This window comes from Bombyx mandarina, chromosome 13 (genome assembly GCF_030267445.1).
Source record: "Bombyx mandarina strain Sakado chromosome 13, ASM3026744v2".
NCBI lineage: Eukaryota > Metazoa > Arthropoda > Insecta > Lepidoptera > Bombycidae > Bombyx > Bombyx mandarina.
In genome coordinates this window covers 13,072,734-13,092,039 of record NC_143220.1, presented here as the reverse complement: position 1 = coordinate 13,092,039, position 19,306 = coordinate 13,072,734, and the positions used below count along the sequence as shown (strand labels likewise).

Here is a 19,306-nt window from a genome sequence, read left to right as displayed (position 1 = left end):
TCAATAATTATGGTATTGACATTAACAATACATTACTAACAGAGTGCCAGCTAACAACTAACAAACGCTTCACTTTAACTGGTGGTAGGACCTCTTGGGAGTCCGCACAGGTAGGTACCACCACCCTGCCTATTTCTGCCGTGAAGCAAAAATGCGTTTCGGCTTGAAGGGTGGGGCAGCCGTTGTAACTATACTGAGTTCTTAGAGCTTATCTCAAGATGGGTGGCGCATTTTCGTTGTACATGTCTATGGGCTCTAGTAACTACTTAACTGTGAGCTCATCCACCAATCTAAGTAATAAAAAAAAAGAAAAAGTACTTTATTCTCAAATGAAAACAACTTGGGCTCGTGATTATAGAACAATCAACATTCTACTGTGGTAGGGATCTGGATGTACCTAATTAATTTGCAACCTTCCACACCCTAGTAATTAACCGACTTCAAAACAGGAAGAGATATTTAATTGGACTTTATTTGTCTTTTATGTGTGTTAAGTAGAAACTTTTTTTAAAAACTTAAACTTTTTTAGGTGAACCGATTTTTTTGTTTATTTATTTGTATTTTTTTAATAATTTGAAGACTGGTGTGGCTCATGTAGTTCTTTAGTCAACCTAAATAATGCAGTGATGTTATTTTCATTTTATTTTGTCAAAGTCGATTTTCCTTATTGTTAATATTATGTAGCATAATTCGACGCTTGAAAGGCAAACGTGACTAAGCGACAATGCGTGAAATTTACAGTAGACTAATTTAAAGATGAAATACCTGAAAAAAATTCTATTTTAACGAATCTAGCTGTAGGATTGAAATGATTTTAATAGACCTAGAAATATATTTTTTTGCGCATCGAATATGGTTATTGCCTATCGTTTATGTACAAAGCAGTTATTGTCGCTTAGTCACGTTTGCCTTTCAAGCGTCGAATTATGTTATTGGGTAAAATACTTCTAATTCAGATTTTAAGCTATTCAATTCATTTAAGATCCAGTGTGAAGGAATCCTTAACTAATGCCTCACCGCGATAACTCGATAAACAAATAGATAAAATATTACGTTATCCTTATCGTGAACGGCTCTTCAAATTTTATTCACTGAATGGAGTTTGAAAGAATTTCATTTTAGCACAAAACATAAAGCCGTGTATGATTTTTCACATATCTAGAAACGATAGGTTAGTTGATTGTATGTCCAGAAAACAATAGACTATATGTAGGAAGTTTCGAAGACCAGGGGCATCATAACCTATGACGACGACACTAAATTGAAAACGTGAGATCGTAGACTCAATTTCAGTGAAATGTGTCTCATCTCATCTTTATCTTTCCCATCTTTGGGGACTATAGCGAGGAGTGTGTGAGATCGTAGAATTTCCATTGGTGTGACGAAGCCCACAAATCAGTGTTATGCCACCGATACAACAATTTTCGCGTCCAACGTAGTGAAAAAGTGCAACTTACTGGGTAAACTGGAACGAACTAGCAGAAAAATTGAGCTTCTAATATACAGAGCAAAACACCATAATTATGTTGGACGATTGCAGCTTGCCACTCACTATGCCAAACAAGTGAAATTTTGAAATAATAGAAGATTAATTTCATATGTCTAGGCTCTGTCATAGCTAGTAACGGGCTCTGTGAGAAGCTGTGAGAAGTTTACTGGTGGTAGGACCTTTTGTGAGTCCGCACGGGTAGGTACCAGCACCCTGCCTATTTCTGCCGTGAAGCAGTAATTTCGGTTTGAAGGGCGGACAGCCGTTGTAACTATACTGAGACCTTAGAACTTATAACTCAAGGTGAGTGGCGTATTTACGTTGTAGATGTCTATGGGCTCCAGTAACCACCTAACACTAGGTGGGCTGTGAGCTCGTCCACCCATCTAAGCAATAAATGCAGAAGCAGAAAGCAGAGGCAGAAGTCTAATGGGCTGGTCGAACTAGATACGCTCTACCCACAACACTTCACACAATGCCATCCACGCAGCTACAGATAAACTGAGCTAGCTCAAGATAGTCAACGAGGAAGTCGTTCAGAGAGGCCACGACGCTCAGCATTGAGGATTATCAACTCAAAAAGGAATCTCTAAATAAATCGGAGCAATTGATTATAGTAGAAATAGAATGGTGATATATTTTTCCTACTTACCTACCAGTGGCCTCGGGGGTTTCTGACTTTACCTTAACTGACGGGCGAGCTCACGGGGCTTAGCCAATAAGAATTTGCTAACATCTGCCCTAATAAAAGCAGTGCTTCGCTGAATCTACGACCGGATCGGAATCGCGACCAGCTGAGAAGATCCAGCGACTCCGGACGGTAAGGGCCCCAGTAATCACGCAATGAAATTAAACATACCTAATATATTTTATTGTTTCTTTTTTTTTATTGCTTAGATGGGTGGGCGAGCTCACAGCCCACCTGGTGTTAAGTGGTTACTGGAGCCTATAGACATCTACAACGTAAATGCGCCACCCACCTTGAGATATAAGTTCTAAGGTCTCAGTATAGTTACGACGGCTGCCCCACCCTTCAAACCGAAACGCATTACTGCTTCACGGCAGAAATAAGCAGGGTGGTGGTACCGATCCGTGCGCACTCACAAGAGGTCCTACCACCAGTAATTACTAATTAACCAGTATTGCATAATACTTTTTTGAATTCGAATGAGATATAGATTTTTGAAAAATACTACCTTTCCTATTGAACCACCAGCCCGCATCAGTGTCTACAAGCTATCTATAAACCTCGAGACATTACTGAATTACGGTCTGAAAAGAACGCTGTTGGCAGTAATCATTTAAAACCAAATGACTGCATGTCTGTCGGGCCATTTAATTCTAGAACTCTTTTTTTTTTAAAAACGAACATATTATCAAGTAATACGAAGAGCGAATCCAGCGAAATTGTTATCAGAATATTTCAGGATAATCGCGACGTCTCAGTATTGTCTGTCGAATCCTACGTCCTTGTTTCATCCAACACTATTCATGCCGGTCCAGAGATTAAAGGCTTTGTCAAACAGAACGCGTAATTAGCGCGCGTCAGAGCGCTAAACTAACGCCGCGCTATGCCGCCGAGATGTGTTATACTACTATGGTATAATAGCCGGCAAACTTCTTGAGCATTTGTTGACGTAGTGGGGGTAAGTTTGCGCATGGTACACTCACGTGCAAAAACATTATTTACTCTGCGTCATAATGCAATTAAATTATTAAAATCAACATATGTATTTATTTATATATTTATTAGAACATCAACAAAAAATATAGGTTAATAATTGTAATAATTTAATCTTGGGGTAAAATAGATATTCCTTCTATTAAGTCAAAACTAGAGCTGTTGCCAGGTCTTCGTTCAGTTGAAGCGAAGCTGGTATTTGTAATTTTTTTTCGTTATCATAATCTTGACCATCATCATCATCACTGTTTTCATCACCCGAGTCGCCATCATCGTGATGAGTCGACATAGGGCTCATCGGTGTAGTTTACAACTCGGTCGGTTCGATCTTCTTTTTTGTCTATAATTAATTATTTTTTGAAGATATTCGATTCGTAGTAATCGAATGTAACTTTTTTCAATTACCAGCTTCCGATTATATTCTGTTTTTTTTCCATCTGAAGCCTAGCTCTTTCATAATTCGTAGTAAACTTCATTCCGAGCCATTAAAATGTATATCTTCTTTAAATTTTTCGAAGCCTTTCTACGGTACGGAGTTTCGCTGCTTGTTATGTAGTTATTATGATTACATCTTTTTATTACAGATTGAAGGAAACTATCCATTCCGGTAACTTTCTTCTTCCCTGATCTTTTCTTACCCGGAGTCCCAAACACGGCGAGCAAGCCAGAGCCTTTAGCTTCGTTAATAATGCACCTAACAGTACTCACTGATGTTTTTGTTGCTTCCGAAGTCTGTTTTACTTTTTCCATATCATTCTTCCCCTGTTTTGTAATGAAGCAATATACGTCGTACACAATTTTTCTACCCTTTCTTTTGAATACTACACCAGTTTGTCGCAGCATAGTGTATTTTTTATAAAAAATCAACAAACACTCAACAAATAGCAATGGCAACAAAGTCAACAAGCATTTATAACAAATAACTTAACGATTAATAACGATAGACTTATCACTGAACGCAAGCGTACTTTTGGGAGCAAGCGGAAAGAGGGTGCGGTGCGGGACGCAAGGTTCGACTGATCTACCAATAACGCGTTCGATACGATTTCCCCTGCCGTCGCGCCTCACCCTCACCAAAGTGATCTAAAATTCGGTTCTGCGCAGTCAAGGTCATTTGCTCAAGATGTTTGCCGGTTACTATAACATACCGTCAAACAGAGCCCCAGCGCTATAAGTACGCAGCGCTCTGTCGCGGCGTTAGGACGCTTTGACGTCAGGCGTTGTAATTTTTTACAAATTTTATTTTAGCGTCGGAGTGAATGTGTATTAAAATACTAGATAATACCCGAAAAAATGATATAAATAGTTAGAAAATATCCACGCTTATACAATGCCACATCGGAATCACTCGATTTCTTAATACTTTTAAATGTTCACATTGCTATCAAAAGGCACTAAGATTTGGCGAATGCGTTGCGTCAAGGAGCGTTGGGCTCATCTAGTCAATTTGTGTGACATGAAAAGAGCGCGACGTTAAGTACGCGACGCTAAGTACGCGTTCTGTTTGACGAAGGTTTTAGGTAACATAAATAAAACAATTTTTTTATTCTTTTACATAATGTAATAAAATACATTAACTAAATAAATGTGATCAAGAAATACACGAAAATGCAGCTTACAGGCGTAATATTTAAGTATCTTAAACTACAAAGTATGGTCTAAAAGGTAGGTACATTAAAGTTTGTTCTTTAAAAAATATAACAAAAATTGTTTTCCATCAAAAATAGTGTAGATTTTTTAACATATTTAATTTATTGACAATCAACACTGATAATGTTTTGTTTTGAAAATACCAACATTCAGAATCGTATAGTTGCAGCCAACACTTAGGCAACTAATGACTGAATTTATACATTATACTGTAAATAAAACTCTGTTTTTATATGTATCCTCAAACACATTTAGACCTATTTGTTCTTCAAGGTAAAAAGCGATATCTATTTAGTGCTATGCTCAGTTCATAGCTCAAAATAGAATTAAATAACAGAACTAACATGTTATTTTTACAGTTAATGATCTATTGAACCAACTGAAATATTTAGCGATTGTAGCTTCCAATGTACGCGTTGCAATTCGGACAGTAATGGTTTGCATCTTTGCAGGAGTCCGTGCAGTAAGGGATACAAGCACATGGGCAACAACTGAAAAAAATTAAATACATTCATATTCAAAAGTAAACATAATATTTGCATGTCGTCGTGGTCTATAGGATAAGAGGCCTGGTGCACTCGTATCAAGCGAAGCGACTGTGTGAATGTTCAAATTCCGCAAATACCATTTTTTCTATTGTTTTTACGATGAAGGAATGACATCGTGTAATAAAAATCAGACCCGCAAAAGTTGTAATTTGTTACTAAACAATTGAAATATAGACCTTAAGGCTTCAGTAACAATTTCACATCAAGCGAGCGTGAGCTCGTTCATCAAAAATTTTGCATGCTTGTAAAAGTATTGACGAATTCTCCCTACTTTCTTGATCTTCACCAGGTCGACACTACAATTAAAGTCGAAGTTATCTATACTAATATTATATATAAATCTACACTGGTTTATACGGATGTTCCGTTATAACTACTGAACCATTCATCCGATTGACTTGAAACTTGGTATCCATGTATATGTACTAAATGGATAGGCTAATATTTATATGAGTGTTGGACTCCCTACACCAGTTGCGGGGGCGTTAATGATGAGAATCTTTGTGGGGGTGAGAAATAATAATGTTAATTTTAAATGCCCAGCAAAGCGGACGGGTACAGCTAATTTCCTTGTTTATCTTGTAAACAAGGTAAAGTTGATTATTTTGGAAACAGCAACACAACAAGCAACGATCATTGCGGTCATTTGATGTAAATTTATTAATTTGAATGATTACGTGGCGACAAAACTATGTGAATATTAAAATATAACTTTACGGTTTTTTTTATTTTACTGCATTTACCTGGTGGATCTGGTATTGAGTGGTTACAGGAGCCCGCGGCGTAGATCTGAACCACAAACTGCCACGCTCATTGAGACATGAGGTCGAAGCTCCCATAGTATTGCATAACGTATTGCTCCACGATTCATACTGGAACGCGTGACTGCATCGCGGCAGAAATAGGCAATTGATGGTACCTAATTACTTCACAATGCTATTCCCTACATCGTCGAAGTCGTCCGTGAAGACTGTCAAGTTGTTTTCTTAGAACATTTGATGCTTTCATGCGAGATTTGCGATATAGTCGCATCACTTCATACTTTTTTTTTCCTACCTAACTGGTAGCCTTTAGCGATTATGCCAGCGTAACAGAGCGAGTAGTTGAGAGCTCACGGGGCTCTAACCTGAAAGAATTTGCTAACACCAGCCCTAGCAAGAGCAGTGCTTCGAAGAATCAACCACCGGATCGGAAACGCGACCCACTCAGAAGATCCGGTGAGAAACTCAGTGGGCTAAAGAGCAACAAACAGCCTGAGCTTCATTCTATTACACCGACAAATACTCAAGATCGGAAATCTTGATACTAGTGAAACACGGACCACGATATCAAACGTCAATTTATTGTGTTGATAACTTACCCTATTAGGCAAAGAAGCAAAGCAAACAGGTGGGTTTTAGTCACTGGCACGTGATCAACTCTGGTGACGATTGCCGCACTGCATGAAGGGCAGCTTGTGTTCGTGGGCTCAGGGCCCATTCGCTGTGCCGGGACAACTGTAACGAACTGCTGGGGGGGCGCGGGGGCGACGGAAGGAACGGCCGGGTATAGACCTGGCTGTGTCTGGTTATTGTACGGAGGCGGATTTTGTGGAGGCGGTGCGTAGCCCACGCCAGACAAATCGGTTTTTTCTGAAATATAATAAATACATAGTTTGGTTCGTTAAATTTTGCATTCGTTTCACTAAGGTAAGTTATTTCCTTATTTTTTTTAAAGGCAATTTAATAATAGAATTATTTATAGACAAAATTAAAATATTAAAATAAATATCAAATTAAATTAATTTTAAAATAAAATAATTTTTTTTTTTTAGAAAGCGGCTTTGCTTTGCTCCTGGCGTTGTTGACATCCATGAGCGACGGTAACCACACATACCATCAGACGGGCCGCATGCTCGTCTGCCTACAAGGGCAATAAACAAAATTAGGTTTTTTATTTTATTTTAAGCCGAATGTTTTTCTAAGTATTAAAAGTTTCCCAAATCGCATAAAAATCAATGCTCTCTGGGCTTTTAAATAAATGACCCGCTTAAATAAAGTTTTATAATTTAAATACTAGAATTTTATGAATACTTTTTAAATCTAAACAGAAAAAGGAAATATTATTCGTTTACGACACTATCACGTTACTTTAATTTTATCATTAACATCGCTTCAGCGCTGGATCCGTAACATTATAAGAAAAAACAAATACAGCACTAAACGCGATATGTGATTGTGCCAGTATGGAAAATTGAAAATTGGGAAATTGATATTGAAATCGGGAGCGCGAGCGAAAAGCACATATGAGCTATCCCAACGTGCGAGTGAGAAACAAATAAAACCTTTTACTTCAAACCGAGTTAGTTCGAAAAGGACAGTTTATACTAAATTCAAAATTTCAAAAGTTCTCGTTCAATATACTTTCAAGAATGGCTTGAAGATGGATGGAAGATTTTGTTACAATGAACCTAATGTTTTGATTGTTAGTGTTTAACATCCTTTACATAGATAGACACAGAGCAATGTCCATTGATTTAACTTTGGTACCAAAAAACAATAACGCACGACAGTTCACATTAACAATACATTGCGGAACTTCCGCTTCGCACTACCTATATGGCTCGGTATATAAAACTAAGTACTCGTCTTCGACTGATATATAGCTTACTAATATTTTATTGTCTTGCCGAACCGACTAAAGAAACTTGTGCGGCCACTCCCTGCCGTTGACGAGTGATCAATTTAATTCATATAAAACCTATTAGAAATCAGCCGTCGTTCGAACTTACAAAAGAATCTTCTTTTCATTACTGGGCTAAGACGGGCAATGCATTATCACCCACCTTGAGATATAAAGCCCAAGTGTCAATTGCATAGCATAATAACAGTCCCATTGAAAGCAGAACCCATTACTGCTTCGTGGCAGAAATAGGCAGGGTCATTAGACAATCTACCACCAGTTATAAAGTTGCCTATCTGTGGTCGCGCTACGACCTTGACCTGCGCCGATTGATTGCTTTCAGATAAGCTATTATAGAGATGGTGGTATGAAAATGGTAGTGCAAGGTGGAGGGGGAAGAGGTCGACCGAAGAAGACATGGATAGAATGTGTGAATGACGATATGAGACAGAGAGAGAGAGAGAGAGAGAGAGAGAGAGCGAGAGAGAGAAGTGAGTATTGAGATGACGGCTGATAGAAGAGAATGGAATAGAAAAAAATCCCTGTGCCGAGCCCACCTAGTGGGATAAGGTGGAGTCAAAGAAGAAGCTATTATAGAGATGTGTTAATTGGCCATATAGGTGCACTTTAAGCCCATCTGATGTCAAGTAGAGATGTGTTAATTGGCCATATAGGTGCACTTTAAGCCCATCTGATGTCAAGTGGTGTAACATCAGTAGTTGGACAGCCAGGCCGCCACATTTATAATTATGTCACAGTATCCCAACAATTTTTTTTAACTATCGTAACTACTTTACATCCCGCCCAATTCGTAATATTATTATAGTACGGTACGGTCCATACTTTTAAGACTTTAAAAGTGTGTTTACAATATTTATATATTTATAGATCACGACACTTGGGCTTATTGATATTATAGTATTACAACGTGACATAAAAGATTAATGCAATTGGAACAACATCGTAATTAATCAAAGTGTGCTTATTAAACTGTGACGTCACCGCAGAGTAAAGTTAACCTATAGGTATCGATTTTGATCACGTGACCCATTTTACTACCACAGATCATTGATATTTGATAGATTCTTTTAACTATAAGGTTCTTTCACGATGACTTACTTCGAAACCTTCAAGATCTCATGATTTTCGATAGTAAGAATTCTAATTGAAGAAAACAAATTTTGCGAGAAATCGATTATAGTGGTAGATATCGATTCTAGTTTAATCAATAAGACCAGAGGACACGACAAACTTAATTTGCATATTTTGACAACTTATTCACGGTGACTTTTTTATTGCCCTAGGTGAGTGAACGAGTTCTCGGCCCATATGGTATTAAGTGGGCACACCATATCGTAAATATCGCGGCCCGCCCTCAGATGTGGAATACAGCTCCCCACTCTTCAACTGACCGATTGTTTCACAACAAAACTGGACAGCAAGGCCTTTGGCTAGGCATGGTTTGAGAGGGTCACAATTTACCCAACGACTATTATTCAGATAATACACACCGGATAAGACTAAGAATTCCATACGAACACGTGATGATCGCGTATGTGACCATGATTCTAGTGTAAACTATTTTAAATTTTAACCCCGCCCTATGATAATATCTCGGCAATCGCGAAACTATGTCTTGAGATAATTTAGAAAAACAACTAGCTGACAAGCGCGCCCTTGGAACCGCACAGTGAACTGTTGTTGAATAAATTTGATTATTTATCACAATATTTTACAAGCACGTGTTTACTATAACGACTATTACTACAGCATATTATGACACGCGAAAAAAACATTAATAGATACTCATCTTCATTTAACTTTCAAAAATGACTCATTGTAATGTTTTTTTTACCATGGCACTAACTCGGAGCATTAAATAACAGTGATGATGCCCAATTCACGGAATAACATTTGAACCGTGTCCCTAAAAAAAATTTGCAAGTACTCACGTTCATTATGGGCCATTTCGATTTAGTTTCACGAATCACAAAATGTATTATACCAGAGCTATTTAACGAACTATAAAAATGAATGGCGTCCACGTCCGCCTCGGACGATCCACGGTATCTGAATGTGTAATGTGAACGTCGAACTGTAAACAAAAAAAACATTTCGGCTGACTGAGTCGAATCGTAGGCCTACATAGCTCCTTTTCTTCTAGTAATAAGTACTATTATTATTATTTTATCAAAGTCACTATTCGAGTTTTATTTATTTATTGTACACTAACTGACCCGGCAGACTTCGTAGTGCCTCAGTCGATAAATAAAAGACCTAAACTTTTGTATAAAATAAACTTAAAACAAACAAAAGGAATTTTCATATTTATCTACCTTTTAAACCTTCTCTGGACTTCTACAAATAATTCAAGACCAAAATTAGCCAAATCGGTCTAGCCGTTCTCGAGTTTTAGCAAGATAACGAACAGTAATTCATTTTTATATATATTTTATATAGATAGTCTAGAAATTGTGTTCTAAAATTAAACTGGTATTACAATTTATTTTTATACGTAATTAAAAAAAAATCAAAGATTTATTTATGGCAATCTATAGTAACAGAAGGATATCTTTTTGAATCGTATGCTTTGTGGTATATGATAGTTTATTTTTTATTTTTTATCTTAATTAGTCGAGCGGTTTGGTCGAATACACGAATCTTCTTGACCTTAAATTCAACTCTTACCGATATTATTAAATTTTTGAATAAGTTATCGCGAGCACTTGAACCTGTTATAATGGACCGTTTATATATCATTGAAGAAATTAGGTAAACGAAAAAAAAAAGTCATATGCTTAATAATTAGCTTGTGAAAACTAATTTAGCAGCAAGCGTTATAACGATAACGTTGCTTTATGGTACTGCTAAAGCGCTAGTGTTGGCCCACAATAGTACTACCCTATCTCTTTTGGTGGGTTTCGTAAAAGGGGAAATGTATTCATAGGAAAATGGGCAGTGAATTATGAGTATTATAAGTACGTACTGCGATCGCCAACTGACATTTAATGGTTCTAGAGCCTTTTGTACTTCCGCATGGGAGATACCTATCACCCTGCCTATTTCTGCCTTTTTTCCCTACCTATGCTGATTAGCCTTGAGAGGCTATTTCAGCTTCAACCTAACATGTAGGTGAGCTCACGGGGCTCAAACCGGAAGTGTTGCTAACACTAGCCCTTACAAGAGCAGTGCTTTGCAGAATCTACCACCGGATCGGAAACGCGACCCACTGAAAAAATCCGGCGAGAAACTTAGTGGGCCGTGTCTGTGGGTTAATTCACTCGTCGAGCCCTTCGTCGCAACGGGTTCGACGAGGACGGTGACCGGTGCTTGTGGTACCTAGAAGCACCCTATTTCTGCCGATGAGACTGCCGCTATATATATATAAAACATTTTAAACTTCCACCTCATTTCTTAAGGTGCCCGTTTGTTTACCTATCTACAAAATAAATAAATAGTTAACACATTTTTCTCGTTTGAATTATACTAAGGGGAATTTCGAAGTAATCAAAACAATTTGACATAATTTGATAGGTACTATTGAATGTACAAAACGCATAACAAAATTTTATCAAAAATTAAAACGGACTTCAGCAAAATAAAGTGACAGTATTAATGTATTAGTTGTTAATAAACTATCCATTAGTTAGAAGGATAACTCAAAACGTTCTGATCAGATCTTGAGAAAATTCATAAGGGACCACAAAATAAGCACCATCCTTCAAATAACTAAAAAAAACAAAATCGGCTCATCTACAAGAAAAAAGTTTTTAGGTGATACACATAAAAAACCACAGTCCAATCGGACGTCATCCTTTTTTTTAGTTGACTATTAATTTTTATTAAGTTAATGTTATTATTATTACGTACAAAGTTTTTATTCTCGAATTTTGATGAATTTCGGTAAATACTGCAAACCACGGACCGAAGCCAAGTGGAGCAGTTTTAATTTCGTCTGATGTTTCATCCTGCAAAAACTTCCGAACAATCCGGCACGTATTTAAAATTGTGGCTTTATACAAGATAAAAAATATATTTTTGGGTAAATCTAATAGCTTGATGGAGTGGTGAAGGTGCTTTGGTATGACTCATTTCCAAACTCTAGTAATTTCTTCCTTTAATTCTGTATATTTATGTGTTTTTTCAGTTATTGTTTTCTGCATATTATGGGTATTAGAAACTGCTATTTCAGAGCTAACTTTTGGTGAACTATGTGAGATACCTGATTGTGCCTATGTGTGTAATCGGTTTGTGTGGGTGTCAGGCAAGCACGTGTTATATGTTGTATGGTTTCGGATTGACGATTACATCTTCTGCATTTATCATTTCGTAAATGAGAGTCTTTGATTACACATTGAATTTTCTATTTTTTTTTTTTGTATTTATCACTTGATCCTGAATCGCGGCCATAAAGCCCTCCTTTTCTGGAAATAAATATCCTAATTTAATGTGATTTTGTTCTAGATCATGTATGTGCCTACCGTGAAGTTCCTTCTTACGCCATCTCTCTTTTTTTTCTGTTTCAAGAACTTTTGCAAATTTGTATTCTATGTCTTTTTGTTTCAGATTTGGGGGGATATATTTATCGTCTAATTTTTCAATAGCTTTGTGTATAATACTAGTATCAGATTTTTTATTTAAGGATTTGCGCAGATTTTTTAACTAATTTTTCCATTGTATTCTTAAATATATCAGTCCTTTTCCACATTTCTCTCAGCTTTTAGTTATTATGATTATTTATTATATCAGCAGGATTCTTTATATCTCGAAAGTAAATCTCTATCTTTTGGCACGAAAATGTACATACATAATATACTTACTTCAACGCTTCTCCTTCGTCATTTTGATTACTGAGAAGTCTACTTTTGATATTCATCTTTGAAAACTCGAAGCATTGCATTATCTCTACATTAACTTCATATACGATCTGCGGAAGTGGTAAGTGCCAGAATTTCGGTAACGTTAAGCTTAACACGACTTTGAAAGTTTCGTGCATTCCAGTTTTGGGAATTATGGGTCGGGAATTCTGACATAATTAGCTAGACAGGTAGAGGAATGCGGAGAATGGAGTTGAATGTAATGCGCATTGATAGGGACCCCTTAAGCCTACACCAGGATCGCTAGTCCGCTGACATTCTTCAGTTCCTCCGTCAGCAACAAGATGGACCCAGCGAATCCGGTAGTCGCTAATATATTCCCATTATATACGCAAGTACGTAATTTTTTTCACAGAAACGTTAGACTTAAATTTTACGTTAGAATTATACCATAAAACATGATATAAATGAATTAACAAGAAGAGCGCTGTTCTTACAAATGAAACTACAATACGTATCTTATCATCTCGCGAAGCGCCATAAAAGGTTATCTTTCTCTAGACAAGAGTGTTCAACTGTTTGAATGAATTAGGTAAGAAATGTTGTATAAAATCAATCTATTAAAACATCACTCAACTTTGTCTATTGCTTCTCTGTTAGCTTGAAACGATTAAAGGTTTAGAAGTACTTCAAAAAATGTTAATCAACTTCATCGAAATATAAGAATATTATGTTGTTCTATGTTAGCGACAATATATTCGCTAACTTAGGCATTGCTAGCCGTATAGCAGCTCCGTAGTTGTGCAGACGCATGTGATTCCTATAAACAAGCTCCAGGCCGCTAAGGTTTCAATCCCCGCCAACTTAAGCTTCCTTTTTGGGTATATCTCAGCAAGATAAAAATTTGGGATATTAATGGACGGGATGGGTATTTCGCTGTTCACGGCCCAGGCGCAGCGAGGAGCTTATAAAAAACCATTAAGGGGACGATGAGATATGGTTTAAGATAGAACATAGAATTCATCATCTCGTCCAGCAAAAGGCTGCGCCGGATCACCGGTAGTAGTATGCCAAGAACCCAACAAGCTATGGATACATGGGATGAAATGCATTATTGATAAATAAAATATTTTATTTATTTATTTATATATTAAATATATTATTGTAAATGCATACAATACTAAATGAAAGGTTCCAACATGTTTCATGAAATGCTCAATTCCGCGCAATTAGAAGTGAAGATCATGAAATCTGAATTAACCGATGTTCGACAATCACATGCAACATGTTGTAACCCCTCTTATCTGTTTTCCAGAAATGTACATAGATTCGCACAAGACGTTTTATCTTATCGACCGTTTAATCGCACTTGGTGATCTTGAAAAGCACACTATTGAGATAATAATATATCTATATATTAATACGTGAAGCAAAAACTTTGTATCCCTTTTTACGAAAATTGCGCGGACGGGGGGTATGAAATTTTCCACACTTATAGAGAATATAGAGAAGAAGTGCACAAAGCTAATATTTTTTTTTAAATAATGCATATAAGATACATTAAATCAATAAAGAAAACATCACACACACTACATACCATGTATTTGACGCACACACGCATGCATAATGTTTATTGTGAAACTTTTGTTCTTGACGTCTGTTGTCAAATTGAGAATAGATTAAATATTGTTTGTCTTAGTAAATATTTTTTATAGTGTAGTTTTGGCGAAATTTGTGATTATAGAAGTATAAAATACAATCATAATACCATAATAATAGTGTACAAACTTACAATTCCAATTATTTGTAGTCGAATTTCGACTACTGCGGGACCTCTAGTTCAAATAACTTTGTAACTTTTTTATTGCCCGTGTAGGCAGACGAGCATAAGTCTGATGGTGAGTGATTACCGTCGCTAATGGACGTCAGCAACCTCAAGGCCAAAGCCAAGCCGCTGCCTTTTTTACTCTCCACAAGCCTCGTTTGAAGAAGGACATGTCCTAGCATCATTTATTTAATAATCAAAATGATATGAGACACCATTAGTTGAGCTACCATTAGTAGTATAGCTATAGGTAGGCAGTATAAATGGCAGTAGGCCAGTAGTAAAACAATATTCCAGTCGATGAATAATTCACCTTAATCATCTGTGACCGGGAAGGCTGTAAAGTATTCAAAACGTCACAAATAATATATACACAATTTAAAAAAAGCGAGATTAAATCTTTACAATTTAATTATGACCGTATAGGTCTTTTTTTATACATATTTGTGCTATAATAACTCATCCCAGTATTGGAAAACTTGTCGCAAAATAGTTTATTATAAATATAACAAATAAATAAATAAATAAATATTTACTAACAATCACGCCACGTTAATTGGTCCCGTGATAAGTTCGTGAAGAGCTTGTGTTACAGGTACCAGATAACGGAAATAAATGTAAGATTTTTATTATACACATACATATATTTAATATACATCCATAACCTTGGAAAAGACATTTATGTTTATCATATAAATATCTTCCCTTGGCGGGATTCGAACCCGCGACCCCCTTGTGTAGTGACCATGTCACTTACCACTACACCAGACGGCCAGACGGCCGTAAAAACATAAATAAAATGTTCTTGACAACAATACCTATTGATTTTTTTCAAATTAGGGAAGGATATATTGTGACATATTTAATATAAAGTTCACAAGAGAATAAACAGTTGAAGAGAGATATATGTGCGCCCAACTGAAATAATGTTTTTTTTATTTGCATTTATCACAAACTCATCAATTTGTATAGGTTCCAATGTAGGCGTTGCAATTCGGGCAGTAATGAGTAGCATTTTGACAGCTTTCCATGCAGTAAGGGATGCAAGCACATGGCCAACATCTGAAAATATAAGATTGATTAATGATAATTAAGAAGACACAAGTAGGAAATCATATCAATCAATTAATTAGAACTATCATATCAATCAATTGGGACTATAATAATAACACGTATTACATATCACGGGCCGCTTTTGAAGCTGATCAATTAGTGTTAACTATTCAGACTCTATCTGTTATATTTTATACATTTTACTTCATAGGCTCACAATTATTTAAATATTAGACGTTCACTGCCTTCTCTGGAAATAACGTGATTTCCTGTCGTGTTGATCAAAAACTCTTGATTTCAGATTTTATTTTAAACTAGCTGACCCGGCAGACTTCGTAGTGCCTCAATCGATAAATAAAAGACCTAAACTTTTGTATAAAATAAACCTAAAAAACAAAAGGTATCCGTCCGACGGGGGACACATCAAAGGAAAAACAAAATTGTTATTTTATTTAATTCCGAGCATTTTCATATTTATCCACTTTTTAAACCTTCTCTAGACTTCCACTAATAATTCAAGACCAACATTAGCCAAATCGGTCCAGCCGTTCTCGAGTTTTAGTAAGACTAATAAACAGCAATTCATTTTTATATATATAGATTTATTTGGTCTGTAATCCATACAAAGAAGGAAAGACGCGTAGTTTGGTGCAAATAATAGGCAATAGTATCTATAGACCTTGATACTTTTTGTTCTTAAAAAAAAAAGATATTCGCTTATAGTAAATTATAGTGAATCATAAATCCTATTCTACTGAATGTTCAAGTCATCGGACAACACTTTATTTGACTTGAAATTAAGGTGTTTTAATTGCTCTAACGCGTATTTTTTCTGTGTGTTTGATATCATAATCGAGTCTCCTTTAAATCCTAAATAATCTAATTCATCGTTTTTTTTTTGTCTCCGTAATTATTCATTGACGTTGTCGCAAAGACAGCGGACCACAAACACCCAATAACACAATAGGGTCATAGTTAAATGTCGCTTTTGTTCTTTGTAATTATTATTTATTGCTTAGATGGGTGGACGAGCTCACAGCCCACCTGGTGTTAAGTGGTTACTGGAGCCCATAGACATCTACAGCGTAAATGCCGCCGCTCACATTGAGATATAAGTTCTAAGGTCTCAAGTATAGTTACAACGGCTACCCCACCCTTCAAGCCGAAACGCATTACTGTTTCACGGCGGACAAAGACAGGGCGGTGGTACCTACCCGCGCGGACTCACAAGCCGTCCTAACACCAGTAAAAATTAAAAATCTACTTACCCTATCAAACAAAGGAGTAACGCAAAAAGATGAGTCTTGCTCGAAGCATCGTGTTGAACCCTAGTTACGATGACCGCATGACAGGAGGGGCATGTTAAACTTGATGGTTCAGGGCCCATTGGTCGCGCTTGCACAACCGTCACGAATTGTTGAGGAGCCACGACGGGAACGATAGGAACATTAGCATATGGAACTTGCTGGGGCTGATAGTTGTAAGGAGGTGGATTTTGTGGAGGAGGCCCATAGTTCGCGCCAGACAGATTTCCTTTATCTGAAACATGAGTTTGTACCTACATTTAATAAGGAAAAGATATTAATATATTTTTTGCTTATGCTTTGATAGGTGAACGAACTCACAGCCCACCTGATGTTAAGTGGTTACTGCGGCCTATAGATATTTACAAATGCGCCACCCACCTTGAGATATAAGTTCAAGTTCTCAAGTATAGTTACAACGGCTGCCCCACCCTTCAAAGCGAAACGCATTACTACTTCACGGCAGAAATAGGCAGGGTGGTGGTACCCACCCGCGCGGACTCGCAAGAGGTCCTACCACCAGTGATTTTTTTCTATCAAATCAAACTAATATTATTATTATTGTTGTTGTTTTGTGCAGATGAGTGGAAGAGCTCATTAAAGCCCACCTAAAGCCCCTGATGATAGCTATTGGAACGAATGGACATCACAACCTGAGTGCCGCCGCTCTCCTTGAGACATGAGGTCGAATCTCATTTATATTCCGTAATTCCTGTCTTACCCTTCAAATTGGAATGCATGTTTGGTTTGAGGCCGAAATAGGCGGGACGGTGGTGCCCAACCATTTGGTCGTACAATAGCCGTACCAGTATTTACGCAAATTAATTATTTTCCGGTTTTGATTGTTATTACACGATGCAAAGATTTATATATTGAAATTTCCTTATTGACGCTCACGTTTTTTCGAACAGGAAAAAATGCAAAATTATTTAGATACCTATCATCTCAAACCATACGTGACTTCAGTTTTGCACGACTTTATATTAAATTTAATAAAATGCTACCGAAATATTGTAAAAGTATTTGATACGATAAGATTTATGTTTATATAACATTATTTGTGTAATAGCTAAACACATTGCCTATGCGATGAGAGCCCATAATGAACGAAAACACAGATATCGCCACCCCCAATGAAGTAAAATTCTGGTTTTATTGATAGAAAACTTGTGGTGTGTAGTAGTTTAATTGTTTTTCAGCGTTACGAATAAAGAATAAAGCGACGACAAAGCCATGCGGCCTTGGAACATGCACTATCTTTGTTGTTCTTATGCAGAAACTAAAGATAATGAATTAAGGAATTGCGTAGAAGAATAGGTCTGGTTACTGCAGACATTGATAGGTGCACGTGGCGTATATATAATAATATATAGTACATAGCTTAGAGAGAGAGAGAGAAAGAGAGAGAAAGAGAGAGAACATACTTTATTGCACACCAAAACATAATTAACATCAGAAAACAGTCAACAAGCAGAAACGTTACATCTGTACAATAGGCGATCTTATCGCTAAAAGCGATTTCTTCCAGACAGCCGTTTAATTATCCGAAATTCTGGACAGATAAAGATACAGCAGGTATATATGTTGCGGTGTACTATTAACAACACATTATTAAAGAAAATACATACATACAATAAATATATATAAGTATATATCGTTAAACACAATAGCTTAGGTGTGCTATAGTAATGTTGTATTAGATTTAGGTGATTTAGTGTTCGTTTTGTGAAATCACATGCCAAAATACGGGCTTTCGCTCATTTCAAATGTAAATATGTCAAGCACAATGCTCGCGAAAATATGCCCTAAATAAGAAAACATTTCACATGTTTATTTTGTTATTGATGGCAAAGGTGAACGAACTTGCTGGTCGAAGTTCTACAGGCGCTGTCCTAAAATGTATCTTAACTCAATTTAGGAGAACTTCGTCTTTAAAACTCCTTAGTATCCGTGGTATGTAGGTATATCATTTCCATCGCGTTGTGTTTACGACGCGCCAAGCGCCAAATATTCGCCCATAGATTACACACAGGATGTCAGCAACGACACAGTTAAACTTATACAGAACACGCACAATGAATTAACAGTAATCATATAATGTACTCACGTTCAAAGTTGGCCATTTTAGTTGTTATTTCACGACACGCAATATATAATGTCGACACGAACACAATTCCGTACGTCCGCGTCCGACGATCCGCTGTTTTTGAATGTGTAATCGTGCATTCGATTGGCAGCTCGAGAGCATTTTTCGTTCATTCATATTCGTTCTTTTAAG

General features: G+C 36.8%; 2 protein-coding genes across 2 annotated transcripts; both read right to left on the bottom strand.

The window, feature by feature from the left end:
- Positions 1 to 4,779: 4,779 nt before the first annotated feature.
- On the bottom strand, positions 4,780 to 10,119 carry LOC114241736 (lipopolysaccharide-induced tumor necrosis factor-alpha factor homolog). The gene is made up of 3 exons (XM_028172671.2): positions 9,982 to 10,119; positions 6,729 to 6,999; positions 4,780 to 5,311 (listed from the first exon to the last, which is right to left on the bottom strand). Exons 1-3 carry the CDS (start codon positions 9,995 to 9,997, stop codon positions 5,209 to 5,211), a joined length of 390 nt encoding a protein of 129 aa, XP_028028472.2. The 5' UTR covers positions 9,998 to 10,119; the 3' UTR covers positions 4,780 to 5,208.
- Positions 9,982 to 19,292, bottom strand: LOC114241764 (lipopolysaccharide-induced tumor necrosis factor-alpha factor homolog). The gene is made up of 3 exons (XM_028172721.2): positions 19,136 to 19,292; positions 16,993 to 17,263; positions 9,982 to 15,733 (listed from the first exon to the last, which is right to left on the bottom strand). The coding sequence occupies exons 1-3, from the start codon at positions 19,149 to 19,151 to the stop codon at positions 15,631 to 15,633; spliced, it is 390 nt and encodes a 129-aa protein (XP_028028522.2). The 5' UTR covers positions 19,152 to 19,292; the 3' UTR covers positions 9,982 to 15,630.
- Positions 19,293 to 19,306: the final 14 nt, after the last annotated feature.

What these genes read in the sequence shown, in the direction of transcription:
- LOC114241736 (XM_028172671.2), bottom strand. An exon ending in TTGCTTCTTTGCCTAATAGG is followed by an intron (nt 5,312 to 6,728) that starts GTAAGTTATCAA and finishes AATTTTTTTCAG; the next exon opens with TTGTTGCCCATGTGCTTGTA.
- LOC114241764 (XM_028172721.2), bottom strand. An exon ending in TTACTCCTTTGTTTGATAGG is followed by an intron (nt 15,734 to 16,992) that starts GTAAGTAGATTT and finishes TTATATTTTCAG; the next exon opens with ATGTTGGCCATGTGCTTGCA.